This window comes from Palaemon carinicauda, chromosome 26 (genome assembly GCF_036898095.1).
Source record: "Palaemon carinicauda isolate YSFRI2023 chromosome 26, ASM3689809v2, whole genome shotgun sequence".
Taxonomy (NCBI): domain Eukaryota; kingdom Metazoa; phylum Arthropoda; class Malacostraca; order Decapoda; family Palaemonidae; genus Palaemon; species Palaemon carinicauda.
Window position 1 is genome coordinate 66422218 of NC_090750.1, and position 26319 is coordinate 66448536.

General features: G+C 35.0%; 6 protein-coding genes across 6 annotated transcripts in view; 3 read left to right on the forward strand and 3 right to left on the reverse strand.

The window, feature by feature from the left end:
* LOC137619960 (early endosome antigen 1-like) overlaps positions 1-664 on the forward strand; it is a 1176-nt gene extending 512 nt beyond the window's left edge. Inside the window, exon 1 of the mRNA XM_068350241.1 lies at positions 1-664. This exon is cut by the window's left edge and continues 512 nt beyond it. Within this exon, the coding sequence (XP_068206342.1) occupies positions 1-664 (664 nt within the window).
* A 1434-nt stretch (positions 665-2098) lies between these two features.
* LOC137619961 (trichohyalin-like) lies at positions 2099-3286 on the reverse strand. The gene has a single exon (XM_068350242.1). The coding sequence runs from the start codon at positions 3284-3286 to the stop codon at positions 2099-2101; it is 1188 nt and encodes a 395-aa protein (XP_068206343.1).
* Positions 3287-8332: 5046 nt separating this feature from the next.
* LOC137619962 (interaptin-like) lies at positions 8333-9508 on the forward strand. The gene has a single exon (XM_068350243.1). It carries the CDS (start codon positions 8333-8335, stop codon positions 9506-9508), a length of 1176 nt encoding a protein of 391 aa, XP_068206344.1.
* Positions 9509-10883: 1375 nt separating this feature from the next.
* On the reverse strand, positions 10884-12074 carry LOC137619963 (trichohyalin-like). The gene has a single exon (XM_068350244.1). The coding sequence runs from the start codon at positions 12072-12074 to the stop codon at positions 10884-10886; it is 1191 nt and encodes a 396-aa protein (XP_068206345.1).
* A 4762-nt stretch (positions 12075-16836) lies between these two features.
* On the forward strand, positions 16837-18012 carry LOC137619964 (myosin heavy chain, clone 203-like). Its single transcript, XM_068350245.1, has one exon. The coding sequence runs from the start codon at positions 16837-16839 to the stop codon at positions 18010-18012; it is 1176 nt and encodes a 391-aa protein (XP_068206346.1).
* Positions 18013-19513: 1501 nt separating this feature from the next.
* LOC137619965 (trichohyalin-like) lies at positions 19514-20692 on the reverse strand. Its single transcript, XM_068350246.1, has one exon. It carries the CDS (start codon positions 20690-20692, stop codon positions 19514-19516), a length of 1179 nt encoding a protein of 392 aa, XP_068206347.1.
* Between the last annotated feature and the right edge of the window lie 5627 nt (positions 20693-26319).

The window sequence follows — 26319 nt, forward strand, 5'->3', positions numbered from 1 at the left end:
ACTGGAAGAAAAGCTCCTTCAGATCAAAGAAGAAAACACACACCTGAAGAAAACTGCTGATGAAATGGCCCAAAGAAATGATAACTTGAATAACCAGGTGATGAGTCTGACGGCTCACTTGGCTGAGAGCAATTGCCGACTCGTTCAGCTACAGACTGTTGCAGATAAGATGCACAAGAATCTGTGTAAAGTGACTGAAGAAAAGATGGAGATGGAAGAACACATCCAGGCACAAGCCGAGACAATCAACCGATGCAAGAATGACAAGGAAGAGCTGCAGCTTAAAGTTGAAGATCTACAAAAAGAAGTAAGATTCCTTTCTCAAGCAAAGCAAAATCTGGAATGCCAGCTACAAGAAAAAGACACCAGACTCCGCAAACAGAATGCGTTGCTGCAAGAGAGAGACGGTCGTCTTCAGGAGATGGAAGAGAAAGCCAACGCCATCGATGGAGAATATAATGGACTGCAAGATGAGCTGCGGCAGCTACAACGAGAGAAGGAACAGTGTCTCCGTGACCTTGAAAACGTAAAGATGCAGAAAAAACATCAAGAGGAAACAAACACAAGACTCCAACAACAAATCTCTCTTCTCATGAAATGGCGCCAAGGTGTGGCCTTTGGCCTGAGGAAAACTGACGACCAGCTCGCCAATGGGGCTCCATAGGAAAAAACAAAGTTTCATTTTAAGTTTTTAAAGGAATGCTCATTCTTAGTAAGATGAAATTTATTTTGTAAATATATAAAAGGAACTATTTGTAATAAATGTTTTTATTTATTTTACTGTTTCATTAACCACAGAAATTTGATTTTTGTGCCCATTTGACTATTAATTTGCAAATGACCCAATCATTATCATAAAAACTATGCATTGCATTGCGAACTTGATAACGCAATAATTTAAACTTTGGTGTCTTATTGTGATGATATCAAACAATTCTTATTTGAAGACTATACAAATACAGGCATCCACATTCAAATTTGTTTGTTTTCTTCCTTTTCACAAAAGGACATCGTAAGTTTTACCCCTAAACTGAAAGAATCAGTTATTAATATTCGTTAATGGTTATTTTAATTCGTGGCTGATGACTGTTCGTGGGATTTAGAACTGGTGGAACTAATTGACGATGAAGACGCTTGATGATATCCAGGCCATGTTGTCAAGCAAGGGGGCCGGGGAGACCCATCACTACCAAAGAGAAACTGACGAGAAAATCAGTTGCTGCTTTTTGTAGTAAAAGTGAAATGACGATGGTCAGCGAGATGGAAAAAAAGGAAGTATTAAGGGAAGTAAAGTTAAAGGCCAAAAAGTGGGTGTAGATCGATTAATCTGATATAATGAAGATTTCCTAAACTTTTATATGCGCCTAATTTTTAGCCTTTTATTTTCGCTCTCACTTCCCCTTTTTCCATCTCACTGACCATCCTCATTTCACTTTTACAACAAATACTGACAGCTGATTCCCCCTGCGTTCTCTTCGGAAGCGAAGGGTCTCCCCGGTACCAATGCTTGGCATCATATCATGAACTTCATAATCCGTCTTCACCACCAATTAGTTCCAGCAGTTCTGAATCCTCTTAAATCCACGAACAGTCAGCAGCGACTAATTGAAATAACCAGTAACGATTTTCAATAACTAATTGTTCTTCAAGAAAACATTATGGAAAGATTTGAAAATTTTGGAAAAATAAGACTTGATTCTTTAAGTTTAGAGGTAAAACTTAAGATGTGCTTTTGAAAAAAGTAAGAAAAAAAAAAAGAGATGTGCATGCCTGTATTTGTATATTGTTCAAATAAAATATAACCAATTTTAGAACTTTTGTGTTTAATACCTGTAGAATAAGATACCATATTTTACATCATTGCGTTATTAAGTTCGCAATTTAATACAATTTTCATGACGGTGATTGGGTCATTTCTGAATAAATATGGTCGTCAAGTGGGCGCAAAAAGCAAAGACTTTTCTGTGGTTAATGAAACAGAAAAATAATTAATATAATTTATTACAAATAATTCCTTTTACATATATATACAAAACAAATTTTAAAATACTAAGAATGAATATTCCTATGAGAACTTAAAATGAAACTTTGATCCTTTCTATGGAGCCCCATTAAAGAGCTGTTGATCAGTCTCCATCAGGCCAAAGGCCACACCTTCACGCCACCTCATGAGAAGAGAGATTTGTTGTTGGAGTCTTGTGTTTGTTTCCTCTTGTTGTTTCTTCTGCATCTTGACATTTTCAAGGTCACGGAGACACTGCTCCTTCTCTCGTTGTAGCTGCTGCAGCTCATCTTGCAGTCGATTATTTTCTCCATCGATGGCGTTGACTCTCTGGGTCATCTCCTGAAGACGACCGTCTCTCTCTTGCAGCAAAGCATTTTGATCCCGGAGTCTGGTGTCTTTTTCTTGTAGCTGGTATTCCAGAAATTGCTTCGATTGAGAAAGGAATCTTACTTCTCTTTGTAGATCTTGAACTTTAAGCTGCATCTCTTCCTTGTCATTCTTGCAACGGTCGATTATCTCAGCTTGTGCTTGGATGTGTTTTTCCATCTCCATCTTTTCTTCAGTCATTTTACACAGATTCTTGTGCATCTTATCTGCAACAGACTGTAGCTGAACGAGTCGGCAATTGCTCTCAGCCAAGTGAGCCTTCAGACTCATCACCTGGTTATTCAAGTCATCATTTCTTTGGGCCATTTCATCAGCATATTTCTTCACGTCTCTGTTTTCTTCTTTGATCTGAAGGAGCTCTTCTTCCAGTTCAGCCTTAGACCTTTCATAACCCGCCATCTGCTTTTCCAAAAGATTCTTCTGATCCTCGAGGCAACGGATCTTGTCTTCCAAGGCCTGATGCTTCAACAGCTGCTTTGAAAATCTTAAGATATTCCCCACATCATCTTTCTTCTTCTTAAAATCCTCCGATTCTTTCAACTTGCGCTCAAGCTCCTGAATCTTTGTCATATTAACAGCAATCACATCCAGATTCTTTACTTGCTCTTGCAGCATGACATAGAGCTCCCGAATGTTTCTCTTCAAGTCTTCTTCTTCTTCTTCTTCTTCATCAGTCTTTTGTCGCTTTCCTTGTCTCACAACAAATAAAAGAACTGCTCCAAGTAAAACAAAGAGAAGGGAATTGTCGATCCCAAAGATGTTGTCCTGACCATCACGGTTGACTCCAGAGAAGATGTACCGAAGAGGATTCCCGGAGACTTCACGGAGCACGGCGACTCCGCAGAGAGCTGTGAAGGCCAAGTAAGGCCAATTCTTTTCAATTAACTTATCCATGTTAGATATGTGATGAAGAACGTCCCTTAGCTCTTTATATAGGATTAGATCTCCAGGTTTTATTTTTAAATTCAGTAAATTTCAGCAAATATTCCTTTTCATAATATCAGATTAAAAGGGATTTTAATTTTTCAAAAAAATTGAATTTGAACATATCTGTTGTAAAACGTTTTAACCACTTATCGTCCGTGCCTTAATTATACACTTACGTATATGTATGTAAACATTTTATATAATTGTGTATATATATATATGTGTGTGTGTGCGTGTGTAAGATTATGCATACATACACACATAATATAACTACATATATATATATATATATATATATATATATATATATATATATAAATATAAATATATATATATATATATATATATATATATATATATATATATATGTATATATATATGTGTGTGTGTGTGTGCTGGTGTTTATATATATATGTACATGTGTATGCATTATTATATAATTACGTTTTCTATTATATATATATATATATATATGTGTGTGTTTGTTGGTGTGATTATATATGTATATATGTGTGCATTATTATATAACTACGTTTTATATATATACATATATATATATATATATATATATATGTATATATATATATTATATATATAAACATATATATATATATATATATATAATGTATATATTTATTCTATAATTATACATACATATATAATATATATTATATATATTGTATATTTATATTCTATAGTTATATAAATACAACAACCATTGCAGCTGTTTCTAGTCCAATGCACGTCCTCAAACACGTCCCTTTTTATGCCAGGGGTTTGGTTAATGTCGTTATAACTAAGACATTTCTTTCCTGTGACTGACTCGAGATTGATATCTTTTTCTAACCTGATTGGTTTTTACTCAAGATTTTATGTGTGGAACTCAGACTCTGGTCAAGACTGAGCTCTGTGTATGAGTAACTCTTTTGCTGTAATATTCCTCAGTTTATTAACTCTTTTGCTGTAATATTCCTCTGGTTACTGAGAGCAATATTAAATATGCCAGTCATTTCTCAAAGCATTTTTTACTTAACATAAAATTGGACAACCTTCCACAGTCCCAAAAAACATTAAGCTTCTACCTTTAGTCTTTCAGCCTTCATCGCTAAAAGATCTCAAGTCTAAAATTGCACCAACGCAGGAAATGGAGAAGAAAAGGTAATCCAATTATGATTCTAAAATATAGAAATTCATGTGACGACATTTTAGGATTTTTTCGAATTGGGGAATATTAGGAGTGTGCAGTGACCATAGTTAGCAGGGTCTACAGAGGAAAGGGACCTTGACAGTAAGTCATCTCATTTTGCCCTGTATCTAGATAAACTACATTTAGAATATGCTGTCTTTAGATGAAATATATATAAAGTTCTCGTCTACAAATAAAAGAATAAATGGAAAACTAAAAATTCATTTAACGAAATTTTAAGAATGAAAACCAAATGGATATGTACTACTTCCCTAATACACTTGAAATTTTACTTATATTAATATTGTTTGCATCAAAATATCTCTTCGTATTGATAGAATCATTACAACATTTCGTGAAAAGTCATCACGAATGCATCAAACACTCAAAACAACGCCTAAGTGAACCTCACGCGGCACACTGTAGACGATAAAGACTAAAATTGCAAGACCTTCCACGCTGTGCGAGATAATTAAAGATGAAACTAAGTAACATCAGAGAAAACACAAAAGGAATAAAACTGACACAACTGCAGCATGGCTGGCAGTTCACTTCAAACCTACCAACCCTCTCCTTCAGCACAAAAGCCCTATCTCTTCATTTCAAATCTACCAGAACTCTTATTCACCCCAGAAGCCCTTTCTGTTCATTTCAAATGTAACATCACTCTCATTCAACCCAAAAGCCCTTTCAGTTCAGTTCAAATCTACCAACACTCTCATTGAACCAAAAAGCCCTTTCTGTTCAGTTCAAATCTTACATCACTGTCATTCAACACAAAAGCCCTTTCTGTTCATTTCAAATCTACCAACACTCTTATTCAACCCAGAACCCCTTTCTGTTCCGTTCAAATCTAACATCACTCTCATTCAACACTAAAGCCCTTTCTGTTCATTTCAAATATACCAACACTTTTATTCAACCCAAAAGCCCTTTCTGTTCAGTTCAAATCTACCAACACTCTTATTCAACCCGGAAGCCCTGTCGGTTCTATTCAAATCTACCAACACTCATTCAACCTAAAATACCTTTCTATTCAATTCAAATCTACCAACACTTTCATTCAACTCAAAAGCCCTTTCTGTTCTGATAAAATATGCCAACACACTTATTCAACCCAAAGGCCCTTTTTGTTCAGTTCAAATCTGCTAGCACTTTCATTCTACCCAAAAGCCCTTTCTGTTCAGTTCAAATCTACCAACACTTTCATTCAACCCAAAAGCCCTTTCTGTTCAATTCGATTCTACCAGCACTCATTCAACCTAAAATACCTTTCTATTCAATTTAAATCTACCAACACTTTCATTCAACTCAAAAGCCCTTTCTGTTCTGATAAAATATGCCAACACACTCATTCAACCCAAAAGTCCTTTTTGTTCAGTTCAAATCTGCCAGCACTTTCATTCTACCCAAAAGCCCTTTCTATTCAGTTCAAATATACCAACACTTATTCAACCCAAAAGTCCTTTCTGTTCAGTTCAAATCTATCAACACTTTCATTCAACCCAAAAGCCATTTCTATCCAATTAAAATCTAGCATCACTCTCATTCCACCCAAAAGCCATTTCTGTTCAATTCAAATCTACCAACACCCATTCAACCTAAAAGCCCTTTCTGTTCAATTAAAATCTACCTACACTTTCATTCAACTCAAAAGCCCTTTCTGTTCTGTTCAAATATGCAGAGTCTCATTCAACCCAAAAGCCCTTTTTGTTCATCTCAAATTACCAGCACCCATTCTACTCAAAAGCCTTTCCGGTTTAGTTCATACATACCAACACTCTCATTCAACCCAAAAGTCCTTCCTTTTCTATTCAAATGTGCCAACCCTCTCATTCAACCCAAAAACCCTTTCTGTTCAATTCAAATCTGCCAACACACTGATTCAATCCAATAGCCCTGTCTGTTCAATTGAAATATGCCAACACTCAGTCAACCCCAAACCGTCTCTTAAATTCAAATCTCCCAACCCTCTCATTGAACCCAAAGGCCCTTTCTTTTCAATTCAAATCTGCAAACTCATTTAATACAAAAGCACTTTCTGTTCAATTCTAATCTAGTAACACTCTCCTTCAACCCAAAAGCCCTTTCAGTTCAGTTCAAATATTTCAACACTCATTCAACCCAAAAGCCCTTTCTGTTCAATTTAAATCTATCAGCAGTTTCGTTCAACTCAAAAGCCCTTTCTTTTCAGTTAAAACCTGCGAATACTCTCATTCAATCCAAATGCCTTTTCTGTTCAGTTCAAATATGCAAACACACTCATTCAGCTCAAAAGCCATTTCTATTCAATTCAAATATGCCAAGACTCATTCAACCCATAAGCCATTTCTGTTCAATTCAAATCTACCAACACTCACATGTTACCCCCCAAAAAAACTTTCTGTTTCATTCAAATCTGCCTACACAACCATTCAACCCAAAGGCCCTTTCTGTTCAATTCAAATATACCAACTCTCATTCAACCCAAAAGCCCTTTCTGTTCTATTCAAATCTATCTACACAACCATGCAACCCAAAAACTCTTTCTGTTCAGTTCAAATTTACCAACACTCATTCAACCCAAAAGCCCTTTTTGTTCCATTCAAATCTACCCACACAAAAATTTTACCCAAAAACTCTTTCTGTTCCATTAAAATCTTCTACAGAACCATGTAACCTAAAAGTCCTTTCTTTTCAGTTCAAATATACCACCACTCATTCAACCCAAAAGCCCTTTCTGTTCCATTCAAATCTGTCTACAGAACCCGTTCTTTTCAGTTCAAATCTACCAACACTCATTCAACCCAAAAACCCTTTCTGTGCCATTCAAATCTGCCCACACGACCATTCAACCCGAAAACCCTTTTTGTTCAATTTCACCGCAAACCCACAACTGGTCCTCTGCCAACTACCCTACCCTATTCTATTCCATTCAACATCCAATACTGAACAGAACTACAACTCAATCTAGCAACTCGAATTCATTTACGAGGAAGAAATCCAGCATCATGGCTTTTGAAAGCCACAGAAAATAATATCGAAGTGGAGGGGGGGGGGCATTGGCATGCTAATCCCTCACTCCAAAGGTGAATGGAACAAAAACACTGAATCTCTCTCTCTCTCTCTCTCTCTCTCTCTCTCTCTCTCTCTCTCTCTCTCTCTATATATATATATATATATATATATATATATATATATGTATATATATATATATAGTATATATATATATACATATATATATGAAAAATCTCTAGATAGTTATGCATAAACATGTACATATATACAAATATATATATATATATATATATATATATATATATATATATATACCAACACACATATATGTTTAGTTATATATGGGTGTGTATGTATGAATATGCATGCGCACATACACATATATATATATATATATAAATAATTATATATATATATATATATATATATATATATATATCTATATATATACATATATATACCAACACACATATATGTTTAGTTATATATGTGTATGTGTTCATATGCATGCACATATACACATTATATATACATACATATATATATATAATATGTACATATATATATATATATATGCGTGTGTGTGTGTATACATTTATATAAAAAGCTTACATACGTATGCATAAGTGTATACCCGAGACAGGGACGATAATGATTAAAACGTTTTACAACCGAAATGTTCAAATAATCCTATTTTTTGAGAAATTAAACTCACTTTAATCTGATATTTTGAGACGAATATTTGCTGAAATTTTTAGAATTTAAAAATAAAACCTGGAGATCGAATCCTATATAAACAGGTGAGCGTCGTTATTCATCACATATCTAACATGGATAAGTTATTTGAAAAGAATTGGCCTTACTTGGCCCTCACAGCTCTCTGCGGAGTCGCCGTGCTCCGTGAAGCCTCCGGGAATCATCTTCGGTACATCTTCGCTGGAGTCAACCGTGATGGTCAGGACAACGTCTTTGGGATCGACAATTTCCTTCTCTTTGTTTTACTTGGAGCAGTTCTTTTATTTGTTGTGAGACAAGGAAAGCGACGAAAGACTGATGAAGAAGAAGAAGACTTGAAGAGAAACATTCCGGAGCTCTGTGCCACACTAAAAGAGCAAGTAAAGAATCTGCATGTGATTGCCGTTGATATGACAAAAATTCAGGAGCTGGAGCGCAAGCTGAAAGAAACAGAGGATTATAAGAAGAAAGAAGAGGTGGGGAATATCTTAAGATTTAATAAGCAGCAGTTGGAGCATCAGGCCTTGGAAGACAAGATCCGTTGCCTCGAGGATCAGAAGAATCTTTTGGGAAAGCAGATGGCAGCTTATGAAAGGTCTAAAGCTGAACTGGAAGAAAAGCTCCTTCAGATCAAAGAAGAAAACAAACACCTGAAGAAAACTGCTGATGAAATGGCCCAAAGAAATGATGACTTGAATAACCAGGTGATGAGTCTGACGGCTCACTTGGCTGAGAGCAATTGCCGACTCGTTCAGCTACAGACTGTTGCAGATAAGATGCACAAGAATCTGTGTAAAGTGAATGAAGAAAAGATGGAGATGGAAAAACACATCCAGGCACAAGCCGAGACAATCAACCGATGCAAGAATGACAAGGAAGAGATGCAGCTTAAAGTTGAAGATCTACAAAAAGAAGTAAGATTCCTTTCTCAAGCAAAGCAAAATCTGGAATGCCAGCTACAAGAAAAAGACACCAGACTCCGGAAACAGAATGCGTTGCTGCAAGAGAGAGACGGTCGTCTTCAGGAGATGGAAGAGAAAGCCAACGCCACCGATGGAAAATATAATGGACTGCAAGATGAGCTGCGGCAGGTACAACGAGAGAAGGAACAGTGTCTCCGTGACCTTGAAAACGTCAAGATGCAGAAGAAACAACAAGAGGAAACAAACACAAGACTCCAACAACAAATCTCTCTTCTCATGAGATGGCGCCAAGGTGTGGCCTTTGGCCTGAGGAAAACTGACGACCAGCTCGCCAATGGGGCTCCATAGGAAGGAACAAAGTTTCATTTTAAGTTATTAAAGGAATGCTCATTCTTAGTATGTTGAAATTTGTTTTGTAAATATATAAAAGGAACTATTTGTAATAAATGTTTTTATTTATTTTTCTGCTTCATTAACCACAGAAATTTTATTTTTGTTCCCGTTTGACTATTAATTCGCAAATGACCCAATCATTATAAAAACTATGTATTGCATTGCGAACTTAATAACGCAATAATTTAAACTTTGGTGTCTTATTGTGATGATATCAAACAATTATTACTTGAAGAATATACAAATTCAGGCATCCACATTCACATTTTTTTGTTTTCTTCCTTTTCACAAAAGGACATCGTAAGTTTTACCTCTAAACTGAATGAGTCAAGAATTTGACTTCTCCAAAATTTTCAAATCTTTTCATGTTTCCTTGAAGAAGAATTAGTTATTAAAATTTGTTAATGGTTATTTTAAATAGTGGCTGATGACTGTTCGTGGATGTAAGAGGATTTAGAACTAGTGGAACTAATTGACGATGAAGACGCTTGATGATATCCAGGCCATGTTGTCAAGCAAGGGGGCCGGGGAGACACATCGCTGCCAAAGAGCAACTGACGAGAAATTCAGTTGCTGCTTTTTGTAGTAAAAGTCAAATGACGATGGTCAGCGAGATGGAAAAAAAAGGAGCGTTAAGGGCAGTAATGTTAAAGGCCAAAAAGTGGGTGCAGATCGGTTAATCTGATATAATGAAGATTTCCTAAACTTTTATATGCGCCTACTTTTCAACCTTTTATTTTCGCTCTCACTTCCCCTTTTTCCATTTCACTGACCATCCTCATTTCACTTTTACTACAAATACTGACAGCTGATTCCCCCTGTGTTCTCTTCGGAAGCGAAGGGTCTCCCCGGTACCAATGCTTGGCATCATATCATGAACTTCATAATCCGTCTTCACCACCAATTAGTTCCAGCACTTCTGAATCCTCTTAAATCCACGAACAGTCAGCAGCGACTAATCGAAATATCCAGTAACGAGTTTCAATAACTAATTCTTCTTCAAGAAAACAATATGGAAAGATTTGAAAATTTTGGAAAAATAAGACTTGATTCTTTAAGTTTAGAGGTAAAACTTACGATGTGCTTTTGAAAAAAATAAGAAAAAATAAAAAGAGATGTGCATGCCTGTATTTGTATATTCTTCAAATAAAATATAACCAATTTTAGAACTTTTCTGTTTAATACCTATAGAATAAGATACCATAATGAAACAGAAAAATAATTAATATAATTTATTACAAATAATTCCTTTTATATATATACAAAACAAATTTTAAAATACTAAAAATGAATATTCCTATGAGAACTTAGAATGAAACTTTGATCCTTTCTATGGAGCCCCATTAAAGAGCTGTTGATCAGTCTCCATCAGGCCAAAGGCCACACCTTCACGCCATCTCATGAGAAGAGAGATTTGTTGTTGGAGTCTTGTGTTTGTTTCCTCTTGTTGTTTCTTCTGCATCTTGACGTTCTCAAGGTCACGGAGACACTGCTCCTTCTCTCGTTGTAGCTGCTGCAGCTCATCTTGCAGTCGATTATTTTCTCCATCGATGGCGTTGACTCTCTGGGTCATCTCCTGAAGACGACCGTCTCTCTCTTGCAGCAAAACATTTTGATCCCGGAGTCTGGTGTCTTTTTCTTGTAGCTGGTATTCCAGAAATTGCTTCGATTGAGAAAGGAATCTTACTTCTCTTTGTAGATCTTCAACTTTAAGCTGCATCTCTTCCTTGTCATTCTTGCAACGGTCGATTATCTCAGCTTGTGCCTGGATGTGTTTTTCCATCTCCATCTTTTCTTCAGTCATTTTACACAGATTCTTGTGCATCTTATCTGCAACAGTCTGTAGCTGAACGAGTCGGCAATTGCTCTCAGCCAAGTGAACAGTCAAACTCATCACCTGGTTATTCAAGTCATCATTTCTTTGGGCCAGTTCATCAGCATATTTCTGCACGTCTCTGTTTTCTTCTTTGATCTGAAGGAGCTTTTCTTCCAGTTCAGCCTTAGACCTTTCATAACCCGCCATCTGCTTTTCCAAAATATTCTTCTGATCCTCGAGGCAACGGATTTTGTCTTCCAAGGCCTGATGCTTTAACTGCTGCTTTGAAAATCTTAAGATACTCCCCACATCATCTTTCTTCTTCTTACAATCCTCTGATTCTTTCAACTTGCGCTCAAGCTCCTGAATCTTTGTCATATTAACAGCAATCACATCCAGATTCTTTACTTGCTCTTGCAGCATGACATAGAGCTCCCGAATGTTTCTCTTCAAGTCTTCTTCTTCTTCTTCTTCTTCTTCTTCAGCCTTTCGTCGCTTTCCTTGTCTCACAACAAATAAAAGAACTGCTCCAAGTAAAACAAAGAGAAGGGAATTGTCGATCCCAAAGACGTTGTCCTGACCATCACGGTTGACTCCAGAGAAGATGTACCGAAGAGGATTCCCGGAGGCTTCACGGAGCACGGCGACTCCGCAGAGAGCTGTGAAGGCCAAGTAAGGCCAAGTCTTTTCAAATAACTTATCCATGTTAGATATGTGATGAAGAACGTCCCTTAGCTCTTCATATAGGATTAGATCTCCAGGTTTTATTTTTAAATTCAGTAAATTTCAGCAAATATTCCTTTTCATAATATCAGATTAAAAGGGATTTTAATTTTTCAAAAAAATAGAATTTGAAAATATCTGTTGTAAAACGTTTTAACCACTTATCGTCCGTGCCTTAATTATACACTTACGTATATGTATGTAAACATTTTATATAAATGTGTATATATATATATGTGTGTGTGCGTGTGCAAGATTATGCATACATACACACATAATATAACTACATATATATATATATAAATATATATATATATATATATATATATATATATATATATATATATATATATATGTGTGTGTGTGTGTGCTGGTGTTTATATATATATGTACATGTGTATGCATTATTATATAACTACGTTTTCTATTATATATATATATGTGTGTGTGTTGGTGTGATTATATATGTATATATGTGTGCATTATTATATAACTACGTTTTATATATATATACATATATATATATATATATATATATATATATATATATATATGTATATATATATAAATATTATATATATAAATATATATATATATAATGTATATATTTATTCTATAATTATACATACATATATAATATATATTATATATAGTGTATATTTATATTCTATAGTTATATATATACAACAACCATTGCAGCTGTTTCTAGTCCAATGCACGTCCTCAAACACGTCCCTTTTTATGCCAGGGGTTTGGTTAATGTCGTTATAACTAAGACATTTCTTTTCTGTGACTGATTCGAGATTGATATATTTTTCGAACCTGATTGGTTTTTACTCAAGATTTTATGTGTGGAACTCAGACTCTGGTCAAGACTGAGCTCTGTGTATGAGTAACTCTTTTGCTGTAATATTCCTCAGTTTATTAACTCTTTTGCTGTGATATTCCTCTGGTTACTGAGAGCAATATTAAATATGCCAGTCATTTCTCAAAGCATTTTTTACTTAACATAAAATTGGACAACCTTCAACAGTCCCAAAAAACATTCAGCTTTTACTTTTAGTCTTTCAGCCTTCATCGCTAAAAGATCTCAAGTCTAAAATTGCACCAACGCAGGATATTGAGAGGAAAAGGTAATCCAACTATGATTCTAAAATATAGAAATTCATGTGACGACATTTAAGGAATCTTTTCGAATTGGGGAATATTAGGAGTGTGTAGTGACCACAGTTAGCAGGGTCTACAGAGGAAAGGGACCTTGACAGTAAGTCATCTCATTTTGCCCTTTATCTAGATAAACTACATTTAGAATATGCTGTCTTTAGATGAAATATATATAAAGTTCTCGTCTACAAATAAAAGAATAAATGGAAAACTAAACATTCATCTAACGAAATTTTAAGAATGAAAACCAAATGGATATGTACTACTTCCCTAATACACTTGAAATTTTACTTATATTAATATTGTTTGCATCAAAATATCTCTTCGTATTGATAGAATCATTACAACATTTCATGAAAAGTCATCATGAATGCATCAAACACTCAAAATAACCTTACCCTCTTCCACCATCGCTAATCCAGCAACAATATACGTAGTGCACTCACCTGAAAATAAAAGAAATGAAACTTTATAAAATAAGATAATTAAAGATGAAACTAACTAACATCAGAAAAAACACAAAAGCAATAAAACTGACACAACTGCAGCATGACTGGCAGTTCAGTTCGAACCTACCAACACTCTCCTTCAACACAAAAGCCCTATCTCTTCATTCCAAATCTACCAGAACTCTTATTCATCCTAAAAGCCCTTTCTGTTCATTTCAAATGTAACATCACTCTCATTCAACCCAAAAGCCCTTTCTGTTCAGTTCAAATCTACCAACACTCTCATTGAACCAAAAAGCCCTTTCTGTTCAGTTCAAATCTTACATCACTGTCATTCAACACAAAAGCCCTTTCTGTTCATTTCAAATCTACCAACACTCTTATTCAACCCAGAACCCCTTTCTGTTCCGTTCAAATCTAACATCACTCTCATTCAACACTAAAGCCCTTTCTGTTCATTTCAAATATACCAACACTTTTATTCAACCCAAAAGCCCTTTCTGTTCAGTTCAAATCTACCAACACTCTTATTCAACCCGGAAGCCCTGTCGGTTCTATTCAAATCTACCAACACTCATTCAACCTAAAATACCTTTCTATTCAATTCAAATCTACCAACACTTTCATTCAACTCAAAAGCCCTTTCTGTTCTGATAAAATATGCCAACACACTTATTCAACCCAAAGGCCCTTTTTGTTCAGTTCAAATCTGCTAGCACTTTCATTCTACCCGAAAGCCCTTTCTGTTCAGTTCAAATCTACCAACACTTTCATTCAACCCAAAAGCCCTTTCTGTTCAATTCGATTCTACCAGCACTCATTCAACCTAAAATACCTTTCTATTCAATTCAAATCTACCAACACTTTCATTCAACTCAAAAGCCCTTTCTGTTCTGATAAAATATGCCAACACACTCATTCAACCCAAAAGTCCTTTTCGTTCACTTCAAATCTGCCAGCACTTTCATTCAACCCAAAAGCCATTTCTATCCAATTAAAATCTAGCATCACTCTCATTCCACCCAAAAGCCATTTCTGTTCAATTCAAATCTACCAACACCCATTCAACCTAAAAGCCCTTTCTGTTCAATTCAAATCTACCTACACTTTCATTCAACTCAAAAGCCCTTTCTGTTCTGTTCAAATATGCACAGAGTCTCATTCAACCCAAAAGCCCTTTTTGTTCAGCTCAAATTACCAGCACCCATTCTACCCAAAAGCCTTTCCGGTTTAGTTCATACAACCCAAAAAGTCCTTTCAGTTCAATTCAAATCTGCCAACACTTACATTTCACCCAAAAACCCTTTTTGTTCATTTCAAATATGCTAACACTCTCATTCATCCATAAAGCCCTTCCTGTTCAATTCAAATGTGCCAACCCTCTCATTCAACCCAAAAACCCTTTCTGTTCAATTCAAATCTCCCAACACTCTCATTGAACACAAAGGCCCTTTCTTTTCAATTCAAATCTGCAAACTCATTTAATACAAAAGCACTTTCTGTTCAATTCTAATCTAGTAACACTCTCCTGCAACTCAAAAGCCCTTTCAGTTCAGTTCAAATATTTCAACACTCGTTCAACCCAAAAGCCCTTTCTGTTCAATTTAAATCTATCAGCAGTTTCGTTCAACTCAAAAGCCCTTTCTTTTCAGTTAAAACCTGCGAATACTCTCATTCAATCCAAATGCCTTTTCTGTTCAGTTCAAATATGCGAACACACTTATTCAGCTCAAAAGCCATTTCTATTCAATTCAAATATGCCAAGACTCATTCAACCCATAAGCCATTTCTGTTCAATTCAAATCTACCAACACTCACATGTTATCCCAAAAAAAATTTCTGTTTCATTCAAATCTGCCTACACAACCATTCGACCCAAAGGCCCTTTCTGTTCAATTCAAATATACCAACTCTCATTCAACCTAAAAACCCTTTCTGTTCTATTCAAATCTATCTACACAACCATGCAACCCAAACACTCTTTCTGTTCAGTTCAAATATACCAACACTCATTCAACCCAAAAACCGTTTCTGTCCCATTCAAATCTGCCCACACGACCATTCAACCCAAAAACCCTTTTTGTTCAATTCCATCGCAAACCCACAACTGGTCCTCTGCCAACTACCCTACCCTATTCTTTTCCATTCAACATCCAATACTGAACAGAACTACAACTCAATCCAGCAACTCGAATTCAGTTACGAGGAAGAAATCCAGCATCATGGCTTTTGAAAGCCACAGAAAATAATATCGAAGTGGAGGGGGGGGGGGGGCATTGGCATGCTAATCCCTTACTCCAAAGGTGAATGGAACAAAAACACAAAATCTCTCTCTCTCTCTCTCTCTCTCTCTCTCTCTCTCTCTCTCTCTCTCTCTCTCTCTCTCTCTCTCTATGTATATATATATATTATATATATATATATATATATATATATGAAAAATATCTAGATAGTTATGCATAAACATGTACATATATACAAATATATATATGTATATATATATGTATATATATATATATATATATATATATATATATATATATATATATATAAATATATATATATATATATATATATATATATATATATACCAACACACATATATGTTTAGTTATATATGTGTGTATATGTATGAATATGCATGCGCACATACACATATATATAAATAAAATATATATATACAGTATATATATATATATATATATATATATATATATATATATATATACCAACACAGATATATGTTTAGTTATATATGTGTGTGTATGAATACGTGTATGTATGCATATGCATGCACACCTACACATTATACATACATACATACATATATATATATATATATATATATATATATATATATGTATATATATATATGTGTGTGTGTGTGTGTGTATACATTTATATAAAAAGCTTACATACGTATGCATAAGTGTATACCCGAGACAGGACAATAATGATTAAAACGTTTTACAACCAAATGTTCAAATAATCCTATTTTTTGAGAAATGAAACTCACTTTAATCTGATATTTTGAGACGAATATTTGCTAAAATTTCTAGAATTTAAAAATAAAACCTGGAGATCGAATCCTATATAAATAGGTGAGCGTCGTTATTCATCACATATCTAACATGGATAAGTTATTTGGAAAGAATTGGCCTTACTTGGCCCTCACAGCTCTCTGCGGAGTCGCCGTGCTCCGTGAAGCCTTCGGGAATCATCTTCGGTACATCTTCGCTGGAGTCAACCGTGATGGTCAGGACAACGTCTTTGGGATCGACAATTCCCTTCTCTTTGTTTTACTTGGAGTAGTTCTTTTATTTGTTGTGAGACAAGGAAAGCAACGAAAGACTGATGAAGAAGAAGAAGACTTGAAGAAAAACATTCCGGAGCTCTGTGTCACACTAAAAGAGCAAGTAAAGAATCTGCATGTGATTGCTGTTAATATGACAAAGATTCAGAAGCTGGAGCGCAATCTGAAAGAAACAGAGGATAGTAAGAAGAAAGAAGAGGTGGGGAATATCTTAAGATTTACAAAGCAGCAGTTGGAGCATCAGGCCTTGGAAGACAAGATCCATTGCCTCGAGGATCAGAAGAATCTTTTGGGAAAGCAGATGGCGGCTTATGAAAGGTCTAAAGCTGAACTGGAAGAAAAGCTCCTTCAGATCAAAGAAGAAAACAAACACCTGAAGAAATATATTGATGAAATGGCCCAAAGAAATGACAACTTTAATAACCAGGTGACGAGTCTGATGGCTGACTTGGCTGAGAGCAATTGCCGACTCGTTCAGCTACAGACTGTTGCAGATAAGATGCACGAGAATCTGTGTAAAGTGAATGAAGAAAAGATGGAGATGGAAGAACACATCCAGGCACAAGCCGAGACAATCAACCGATGCAAGAATGACAAGGAAGAGATGCAGCTTAAAGTTCAAGATCTACAAAAAGAAGTAAGATTCCTTTCTCAAGCAAAGCAAAATCTTGAATGCCAGCTACAAGAAAAAGACACCAGACTCCGCAAACAGAATGCTTTGCTGCAACAGAGAGACGGTCGTCTTCAAGAGATGAAAGAGAAAGCCAACGCCATCGATGGAGAATATAATGGACTGCAAGATAAGCTGCGGCAGCTACAACGAGAGAAGGAACAGTGTCTCCGTGACCTTGAAAACGTCAAGATGCAGAAGAAACAACAAGAGGAAACAAACACAAGACTCCAACAACAAATCTCTCTTCTCATGAGATGGCGCAAAAGTGTGGCCTTTGGCCTGAGGAAAACTGACGACCAGCTCGCCAATGGGGCTCCATAGGAAGGAACAAAGTTTTATTTTAAGTTTTTAAAGGAATGCTCATTCTTAGTATGTTGAAATTTGTTTTGTAAATATATAAAAGGAACAATTTGTAATAAATGTTTTTATTTGTTTTTCTGTTTCATTAACCGCAGAAATTTGATTGTTGTGCCCATTTGACTATTAATTTGCAAATGACCCAATCATTATCATAAAAACTATGTATTGCATTGCGAACTTGATAACGCAATAATTTAAACTTTGGTGTCTTATTGTGATGATATCAAACAATTCTTATTTGAAGAATATACAAATACAGGCATCCACATTCACATTTGTTTGTTTTCTTCCTTTTCACAAAAGGACATCGTAAGTTTTACCTCTAAACTGAAAGAGTCAAGAATTTTATTTTTCCAAAATTTTCAAATCTTTTCATACTGTTTCCTTGAAGAAGAATCAGTTATTAAAATTCGTTAATGGTTATTTTAATTAGTGGCTGATGACTGTTCGTGGATGTAAGAGGATTTAGAACTAGTGGAACTAATTGACGATGAAGACGCTTGATGATATCCAGGCCACGTTGTCAAGCAAGGGGGCCGGGGAGACCCATCGCTGCCAAAGAGCAACTGACGAGAAATTCAGTTGCTGCTTTTTGTAGTAAAAGTCAAATGACGATGGTCAGCGAGATGGAAAAAAAGGAAGTGGGAAGGGGAGTAAAGTTAAAGGCCAAAAAGTGGGTGCAGATCGGTTAATCTGATATAATGAAGATTTCCTAAACTTTTATATGTACCTACTTTTTAACCTTTTATTTTCGCTCTCACTTCCCCTTTTTCCATCTCACTGACCATCCTCATTTCACTTTTACTACAAATACTGACAGCTGATTCCCCCTGCGTTCTCTTCGGAAGCGAAGGGTCTCCCCGGTACCAATGCTTGGCATCATATGAACTTCATAATCTGTCTTCACCACCAATTAGTTCCAGCAGTTCTGAATCCTCTTAAATCCACGAACATTCAGCAGCGACTAATCGAAATAACCAGTAACGAGTTTCAGTAACTAATTGTTCTTCAAGAAAACATTATGGAAAGATTTGAAAATTTTGGAAAAATAAGACTTGATTCTTTCAGTTTAGAGGTAAAACTTACGATGTGCTTTTGAAAAAATTAAGAAAAAAAAAAAAGAGATGTGCATGCCTGGATTTGTATATTCTTCAAATAAAATATAAACAATTTTAGAACTTTTGTGTTTAATACCTGTCGAATAAGATACCATATTTTATATCATTGCGTTATCAAGTTCGCAATTCAATACAATTTTCATGACGGTGATTGGGTCATTTCTGAATAAATATGGTCGTCAAGTGGGCGCAAAAAGCAAAGACTTTTCTGTGGTTAATAAAACAGAAAAATAATTAATATAATTTATTACAAATAATTCCTTTTACATATATATACAAAACGAATATTAAAATACTAAGAATGAATATTCCTATGAGAACTTAAAATGAAACTTTGATCCTTTCTATGGAGCCCCATTAAAGAGCTGTTGATCAGTCTCCATCAGGCCAAAGGCCACACCTTCGCGCCACCTCATGAGAAGAGAGATTTGTTGTTGGAGTCTTGTGTTTGTTTCCTCTTGTTGTTTCTTCTGCATCTTGACGTTTTCAAGGTCACGGAGACACTGCTCCTTCTCTCGTTGTAGCTGCTGCAGCTCATCTTGCAGTCGATTATTTTCTCCATCGATGGCGTTGGCTCTCTGGGTCATCTCCTGAAGACGACCGTCTCTCTCTTGCAGCAAACCATTTTGATCCCGGAGTCTGGTGTCTTTTTCTTGTAGCTGGTATTCCAGAAATTGCTTCGATTGAGAAAGGAATCTTACTTCTCTTTGTAGATCTTCAACTTTAAGCTGCATCTCTTCCTTGTCATTCTTGCAACGGTCGATTATCCCAGCTTGTGCCTGGATGTGTTTTTCCATCTCCATCTTTTCTTCAGTCATATTACACAGATTCTTGTGCATCTTATCTGCAACAGTCTGTAGCTGAAGGAGTCGGCAATTGCTCTCAGCCAAGTGAGCAGTCAAACTCATCACCTGGTTATTCAAGTCATCATTTCTTTGGGCCAGTTCATCAGCATATTTCTGCACGTCTCTGTTTTCTTCTTTGATCTGAAGGAGCTTTTCTTCCAGTTCAGCTTTAGACCTTTCATAACCCGCCATCTGCTTTTCCAAAAGATTCTTCTGATCCTCGAGGCAACGGATTTTGTCTTCCAAGGCCTGATGCTTAAACTGCTGCTTTGAAAATCTTAAGATATTCCCCACATCATCTTTTTTCTTTTTACAATCCTCTGTTTCTTCCAACTTGCGCTCCAGCTCCTGAATCTTTGTCATATTAACAGCAATCACATCCAGATTCTTTACTTGCTCTTGTAGTATGACATAGAGCTCCCGAATGTTTCTCTTCAAGTCTTCTTCTTCTTCTTCAGCCTTTCGTCGCTTTCCTTGTCTCACAACAAATGAAAGAAATGCTCCAAGTCCAACAAAGAGAAGGAAATTGTCGATCCCAAAGACGTTGTCCTGACCATCACGGTTGACTCCAGCGAAGATGTACCGAAGAGGATTCCCGGAGACTTCACGGAGCACGACGACTCCCCAGAGAGCTGTGAAGGCCAAGTAAGGCCAAGTCTTTTCAAATAACTTATCCATGTTAGATATGTGATGAAGAACGTCCCTTAGCTCTTTATATAGGATTAGATCTCCAAGTTTTATTTTTAAATTCTAGAAATTACAGCGAATATTCGTTTCATAATATAGGATTAAAAGGGATTTTAATTTTTCAAAAAAATATTAGAATTTGAACATATCTGTTGTAAAACGTTTTAACCACTTATCGTCCGTGTCTTAATTATACACTTACGTATATGTATGTAAACATTTTATACAAATGTATACATATACATATATATATATATATATATATGTGTGTGTGTGTGTGTGTGAGCGTGTGCGTGTGCGTGCGCGTGTGAGAATATGCATACATACACATACATAATATAACTATATATATATATATATATATGTGTGTGTGTGTTGGTGTGTATATATATATATGTACATGTGTATGCATTATTATATAGTTACGTTTTCTATTATATATATATATATATATATATATATATATATATATATATATGTGTGTGTGTGTGTGTGTTTTGTGTGATTATATACGTACAAATGTATGCATTATTATATAGCTACGTTTTCTATATATATATATATATATATATATATATATATATATATATATATATATATATATATATATATATATATATATATATATATGTATATATAAATATATATGGATATATATATATATATATATATATATATATATATATATATGTATATATATATACAGTATATATATATATACAGTATATATGTATATATATAATGTATATATTTATTCTATAATCATACATACATTCATATATATATATATATATATATATATATGTATATATTATATATACTGTATATACATATATATATACATATATATATATATATATATATATATATATATATATATATATATATATATATATATATATATATTCTATAGTTATATATATACAACAACCATTGCAGCTGTTTCTAGTCCAATGCACGTCCTCAAACACGTCCCTTTTTATGTCAGGGGTTTGGTTAATGACGTTGTAACTAAGACTTTTTTTTTCCTGTGACTGACTCGAGATTGATATCTTTTTCTAACCTGACTTGTTTTTACTCAAGATTTTATGTGTAGAACTTAGACTCTGCTCAAGTCTGAGCTCTGTGTGTGAGTAACTCTTTTGCTGTAATATTCCTCAGGCTACTGAGAGCAATATAAAATATGCCAGTCATTTCTCAAAGCATTTTTTACTTAACATAAAAATGGACAACCTTCCACAGTCTCTAAAAACATTAAGCTTTCACCTTTAGTCTTTCAGCCTTCATCGCTAAAAGATCTCAAGTCTAAAATTGCACCAACGCAGGAAATTGAGAAGAAAAGGTAATCCAACTCTGATTCTAAAATATAGAAATTCATGTGACGACATTTTAGGAATCTTTTCGAATTGGGGAATATTAGGAGTGTGTAGTGACCATAGTTAGCAGGGTCTACAGAAGAAAGGGACTTTGACAGTAAGTCATCTCATTTTGCCATTTATTTAGATAAACTACATTTAGAATATACTGTCTTTAGATGAAATATATATAAAGTTCTCGTCTACAAATAAAAAAATTAATGGAAAACTAAACATTCATTTAACGAAATTTTAAGAATGAAAACCAAATGGATATGTACTACTACCCTAATACACTTGAAATTTTACTTATATTAATATTATTAGCATCAAAATATCTCTTCGTAAGGATAGAATCATTATAACATTTCATGAAAAGTCATCATGAATGCATCAAACACTCAAAACAACGCCTAAGTGAACCTCACGCGGCACACTGTAGACGATAAAGACCAAAATTGCAAGACCTTCCACGCTGTGCGAGATAATTAAATATGAAAATAACTAACATCAGAAAAAACACAAAAGGAATAAAACTGACACAACTGCAGCATGACTGACAGTTCAGTTCAAACCTACCAACACTCTCCTTCAACACAAAGCCCTATTTCTTCATTTCAAATCTACCAGAACTCTTATTCACCCCAAAAGCCCTTTCTGTTCATTTCAAATGTAACATCACTCTTATTCAACACAAAAACCATTTCTGTTCAGTTCAAATCTACCATCTCTCTTATTCAACCCGGAAGCCCTTTCTGTTCAGTTCAAATTTACCAACACTCTTATTCAACCCAGAACCCCTTTCTGTTCAGTTCAAATCTAACATCACTATCATTCAACACAAAAGCCCTTTCTGTTCAGTTCAAATCTACCAACACTCTCATTCAACCCAGAACCCCTTTCTGTTACGTTCAAATCTAACATCACTCTCATTCAACACAAAAGCCCTTTCTGTTCATTTCAAATCTACCAACACTCTTATTCAACCCAAAAGCCCTTTCTGTTCAGTTCAAATCTACCAACACTCTTATTCAACCCAGAACCCCTTTCTGTTCCATTCAAATCTAACATCATTCTCATTCAACACTAAAGCCCTTTCTGTTCATTTCAAATTTACCAACACTTTTATTCAACCCAAAAGCCCTTTCTGTTCAGTTCAAATCTACCAACACTCTTATTCAACCCGGAAGCCCTGTCGGTTCTATTCAAATCTACCAACACTCATTCAACCTAAAATACCTTTCTATTCAATTCAAATCTACCAACACTTTCATTCACCTCAAAAACCTTTTCTGTTCTGATAAAATATGCCAACACACTTATTCAACCCAAAGGCCCTTTTTGTTCAGTTCAAATCTGCTAACACTTTCATTCAACCCAAAAGCCCTTTCTGTTCAGTTCAAATCTACCAACACTTTCATTCAACCCAAAAGCCGTTTCTGTTCAATTCGAATCTACCAGCACTCATTCAACCTAAAATACCTTTCTATTCAATTCAAATCTATTTACCCTTTCATTCAACTCAAAAGCCTTTTCTGTTCTGATAAAATATGCCAACACACTCATTCAACCCAAAGGCCCTTTTTGTTCAGTTCAAATCTGCTAGCACTTTCATTCTACCCAAAAGCCCTTTCTGTTCAGTTCAAATCTACCAACACTTTCATTCAACCCAAAAGCCCTTTCTGTTCAGTTCAAATCTACCAACACTTTCATTCAACCCAAAAGCCGTTTCTGTTCAATTCGATTCTACCAGCACTCATTCAACCTAAAATACCTTTCTATTCAATTCAAATCTATTTACCCTTTCATTCAACTCAAAAGCCTTTTCTGTTCTGATAAAATATGCCAACACACTCATTCAACCCAAAGGCCCTTTTTGTTCAGTTCAAATCTGCTAGCACTTTCATTCTACCCAAAAGCCCTTTCTGTTCAGTTCAAATCTACCAACACTTTCATTCAACCCAAAAGCCCTTTCTGTTCAATTCGAATCTACCAGCACTCATTCAACTTACAATACCTTTCTATTAAATTCAAATCTACCAACACTTTTATTCAACTCAAAAGCCCTTTCTGTTCTGATAAAATATGCCAACACACTCATTCAACCCAAAACTCCTTTTTGTTCAGTTCAAATCTGCCAGCACTTTCATTCTACCCAAAAGACCTTTCTATTCAGTTCAAATCTATCAACACTTTCATTCAACCCAAAAGCCATTTCTATCCAATTAAAATCTAGCATCATTCTCATTCCACCCAAAAGCCATTTCTGTTCAATTCATATCTACCAACACCCATTCAACCTAAAAGCCTTTCCTGTTAAATTTAAATCTACCTACACTTTCATTCAACTCAAAAGCCCTTTCTGTTCTGTTCAAATATGCACAGAGTCTCATTCAACCCAAAAGCCCTTTTTGTTCAGCTCAAATTACCAGCACCCATTCTACCCAAAACCCTTTCCGGTTTAGTTCATACATACCAACACTCATTCAACCCAAAAGTCCTTTCAGTTCAATTCAAATCTGCCAACACTTACATTTCAACCAAAAACCCTTTTTGTTCATTTCAAATCTGCTAACACTCTCACTCATCCATAAAGCCCTTCCTGTTCAATTCAAATGTGCCAACCCTTTCATTCAACCCAAAAACCCTTTCTGTTCAATTCAAATCTGCCAACACACTCATTCAATCCAATAGCCCTTTCTGTTCAATTGAAATATGCCAACACTCAGTCAACCCCAAACCGTCTCTTAATTTCAAATCTCCCAACACTCCCATTGAACCCAAAGGCCCTTTCTTTTCAATTCAAATCTGCAAAATCATTTAATACAAAAGCACTTTCTGTTCAATTCTAATCTAGTAACACTCTCCTTCAACCCAAAAGCCCTTTCAGTTCAGTTCAAATATTTCAACACTCATTCAACCCAAAAGCCCTTTCTGTTCAATTTAAATCTATCAGCAGTTTCGTTCAACTCAAAAGCCCTTTCTTTTCAGTTAAAACCTGCGAATACTCTCATTCAATCCAAATGCCTTTTCTATTCAGGTCAAATATGCGAACACACTCATTCAGCTCAAAAGCCATTTCTATTCAATTCAAATATGCCAAGACTCATTCAACCCATAAGCCATTTCTGTTCAATTCAAATCTACCAACACTCACATATTATCCCAAAAAAACTTTCTGTTTCATTCAAATCTGCCTACACAACCATTCAACCCAAAGGCCCTTTCTGTTCAATTCAAATATACCAACTCTCATTCAACCCAAAAACCTTTTCTGTTTTATTCAAATCTATCTACACAACCATGCAACCCAAACACTCTTTCTGATCAGTTCAAATCTACCAACACTCATTCAACCCAAAAGCCCTTTCTGTGCCATTCAAATCTGCCCACACGACCATTCAACCCGAAAACCCTTTTTGTTCAATTCCACCGCAAACCCACAACTGGTCCTCTGCCAACTACCCTACCCTATTCTATTCCATTCAACATCCAATACTGAACAGAACTACAACTCAATCCAGCAACTCGAATTCAGTTACGAGGAAGAAATCCAGCATCATGGCTTTTGAAAGCCACAGAAAATAATATCGAAGTGGAAGGGGGGGGGGGGCATTGGCATGCTAATCCCTCACTCCAAAGGTGAATGGAACAAAAGCACTGAATCTCTCTCTCTCTCTCTCTCTCTCTCTCTCTCTCTCTCTCTCTCTCTCTCTCTCTATATATATATATATAGTATATATATATACATATATATATATATGAAAAATCTCTAGATAGTTATGCATAAACATGTACATATATACAAATATATATATATATATATATATATATATATATATATATATACCAACACATATATGTTTAGTTATATATGGGTGTGTATGTATGAATATGCATGCGCACATACACATATATATATATATAAATAATATATATATATATATATATATATATATCTATAAATATACATATATATACCAACACACATATATGTTTAGTTATATATGTGTATGTGTTAATATGCATGCACATATACACATTATATATACATACATATATATATATATATATATATATATGCGTGTGTGTGTATACATTTATATAAAAAGCTTACATACGTATGCATAAGTGTATACCCGAGACAGGGACGATAATGATTAAAACGTTTTACAACCGAAATGTTCAAATAATCCTTTTTTTTTGAGAAATTAAACTCACTTTAATCTGATATTTTGAGACGAATATTTGCTGAAATTTCTA

Excerpts from the sequence above, each read along its gene's own strand:
- LOC137619961 (XM_068350242.1), bottom strand. The coding sequence starts at position 3,286 with ATGGATAAGTTAATTGAAAAGAATTGGCCTTACTTGGCCTTCACAGCT.
- LOC137619962 (XM_068350243.1), top strand. The coding sequence starts at position 8,333 with ATGGATAAGTTATTTGAAAAGAATTGGCCTTACTTGGCCCTCACAGCT.
- LOC137619963 (XM_068350244.1), bottom strand. The coding sequence starts at position 12,074 with ATGGATAAGTTATTTGAAAAGACTTGGCCTTACTTGGCCTTCACAGCT.
- LOC137619964 (XM_068350245.1), top strand. The coding sequence starts at position 16,837 with ATGGATAAGTTATTTGGAAAGAATTGGCCTTACTTGGCCCTCACAGCT.
- LOC137619965 (XM_068350246.1), bottom strand. The coding sequence starts at position 20,692 with ATGGATAAGTTATTTGAAAAGACTTGGCCTTACTTGGCCTTCACAGCT.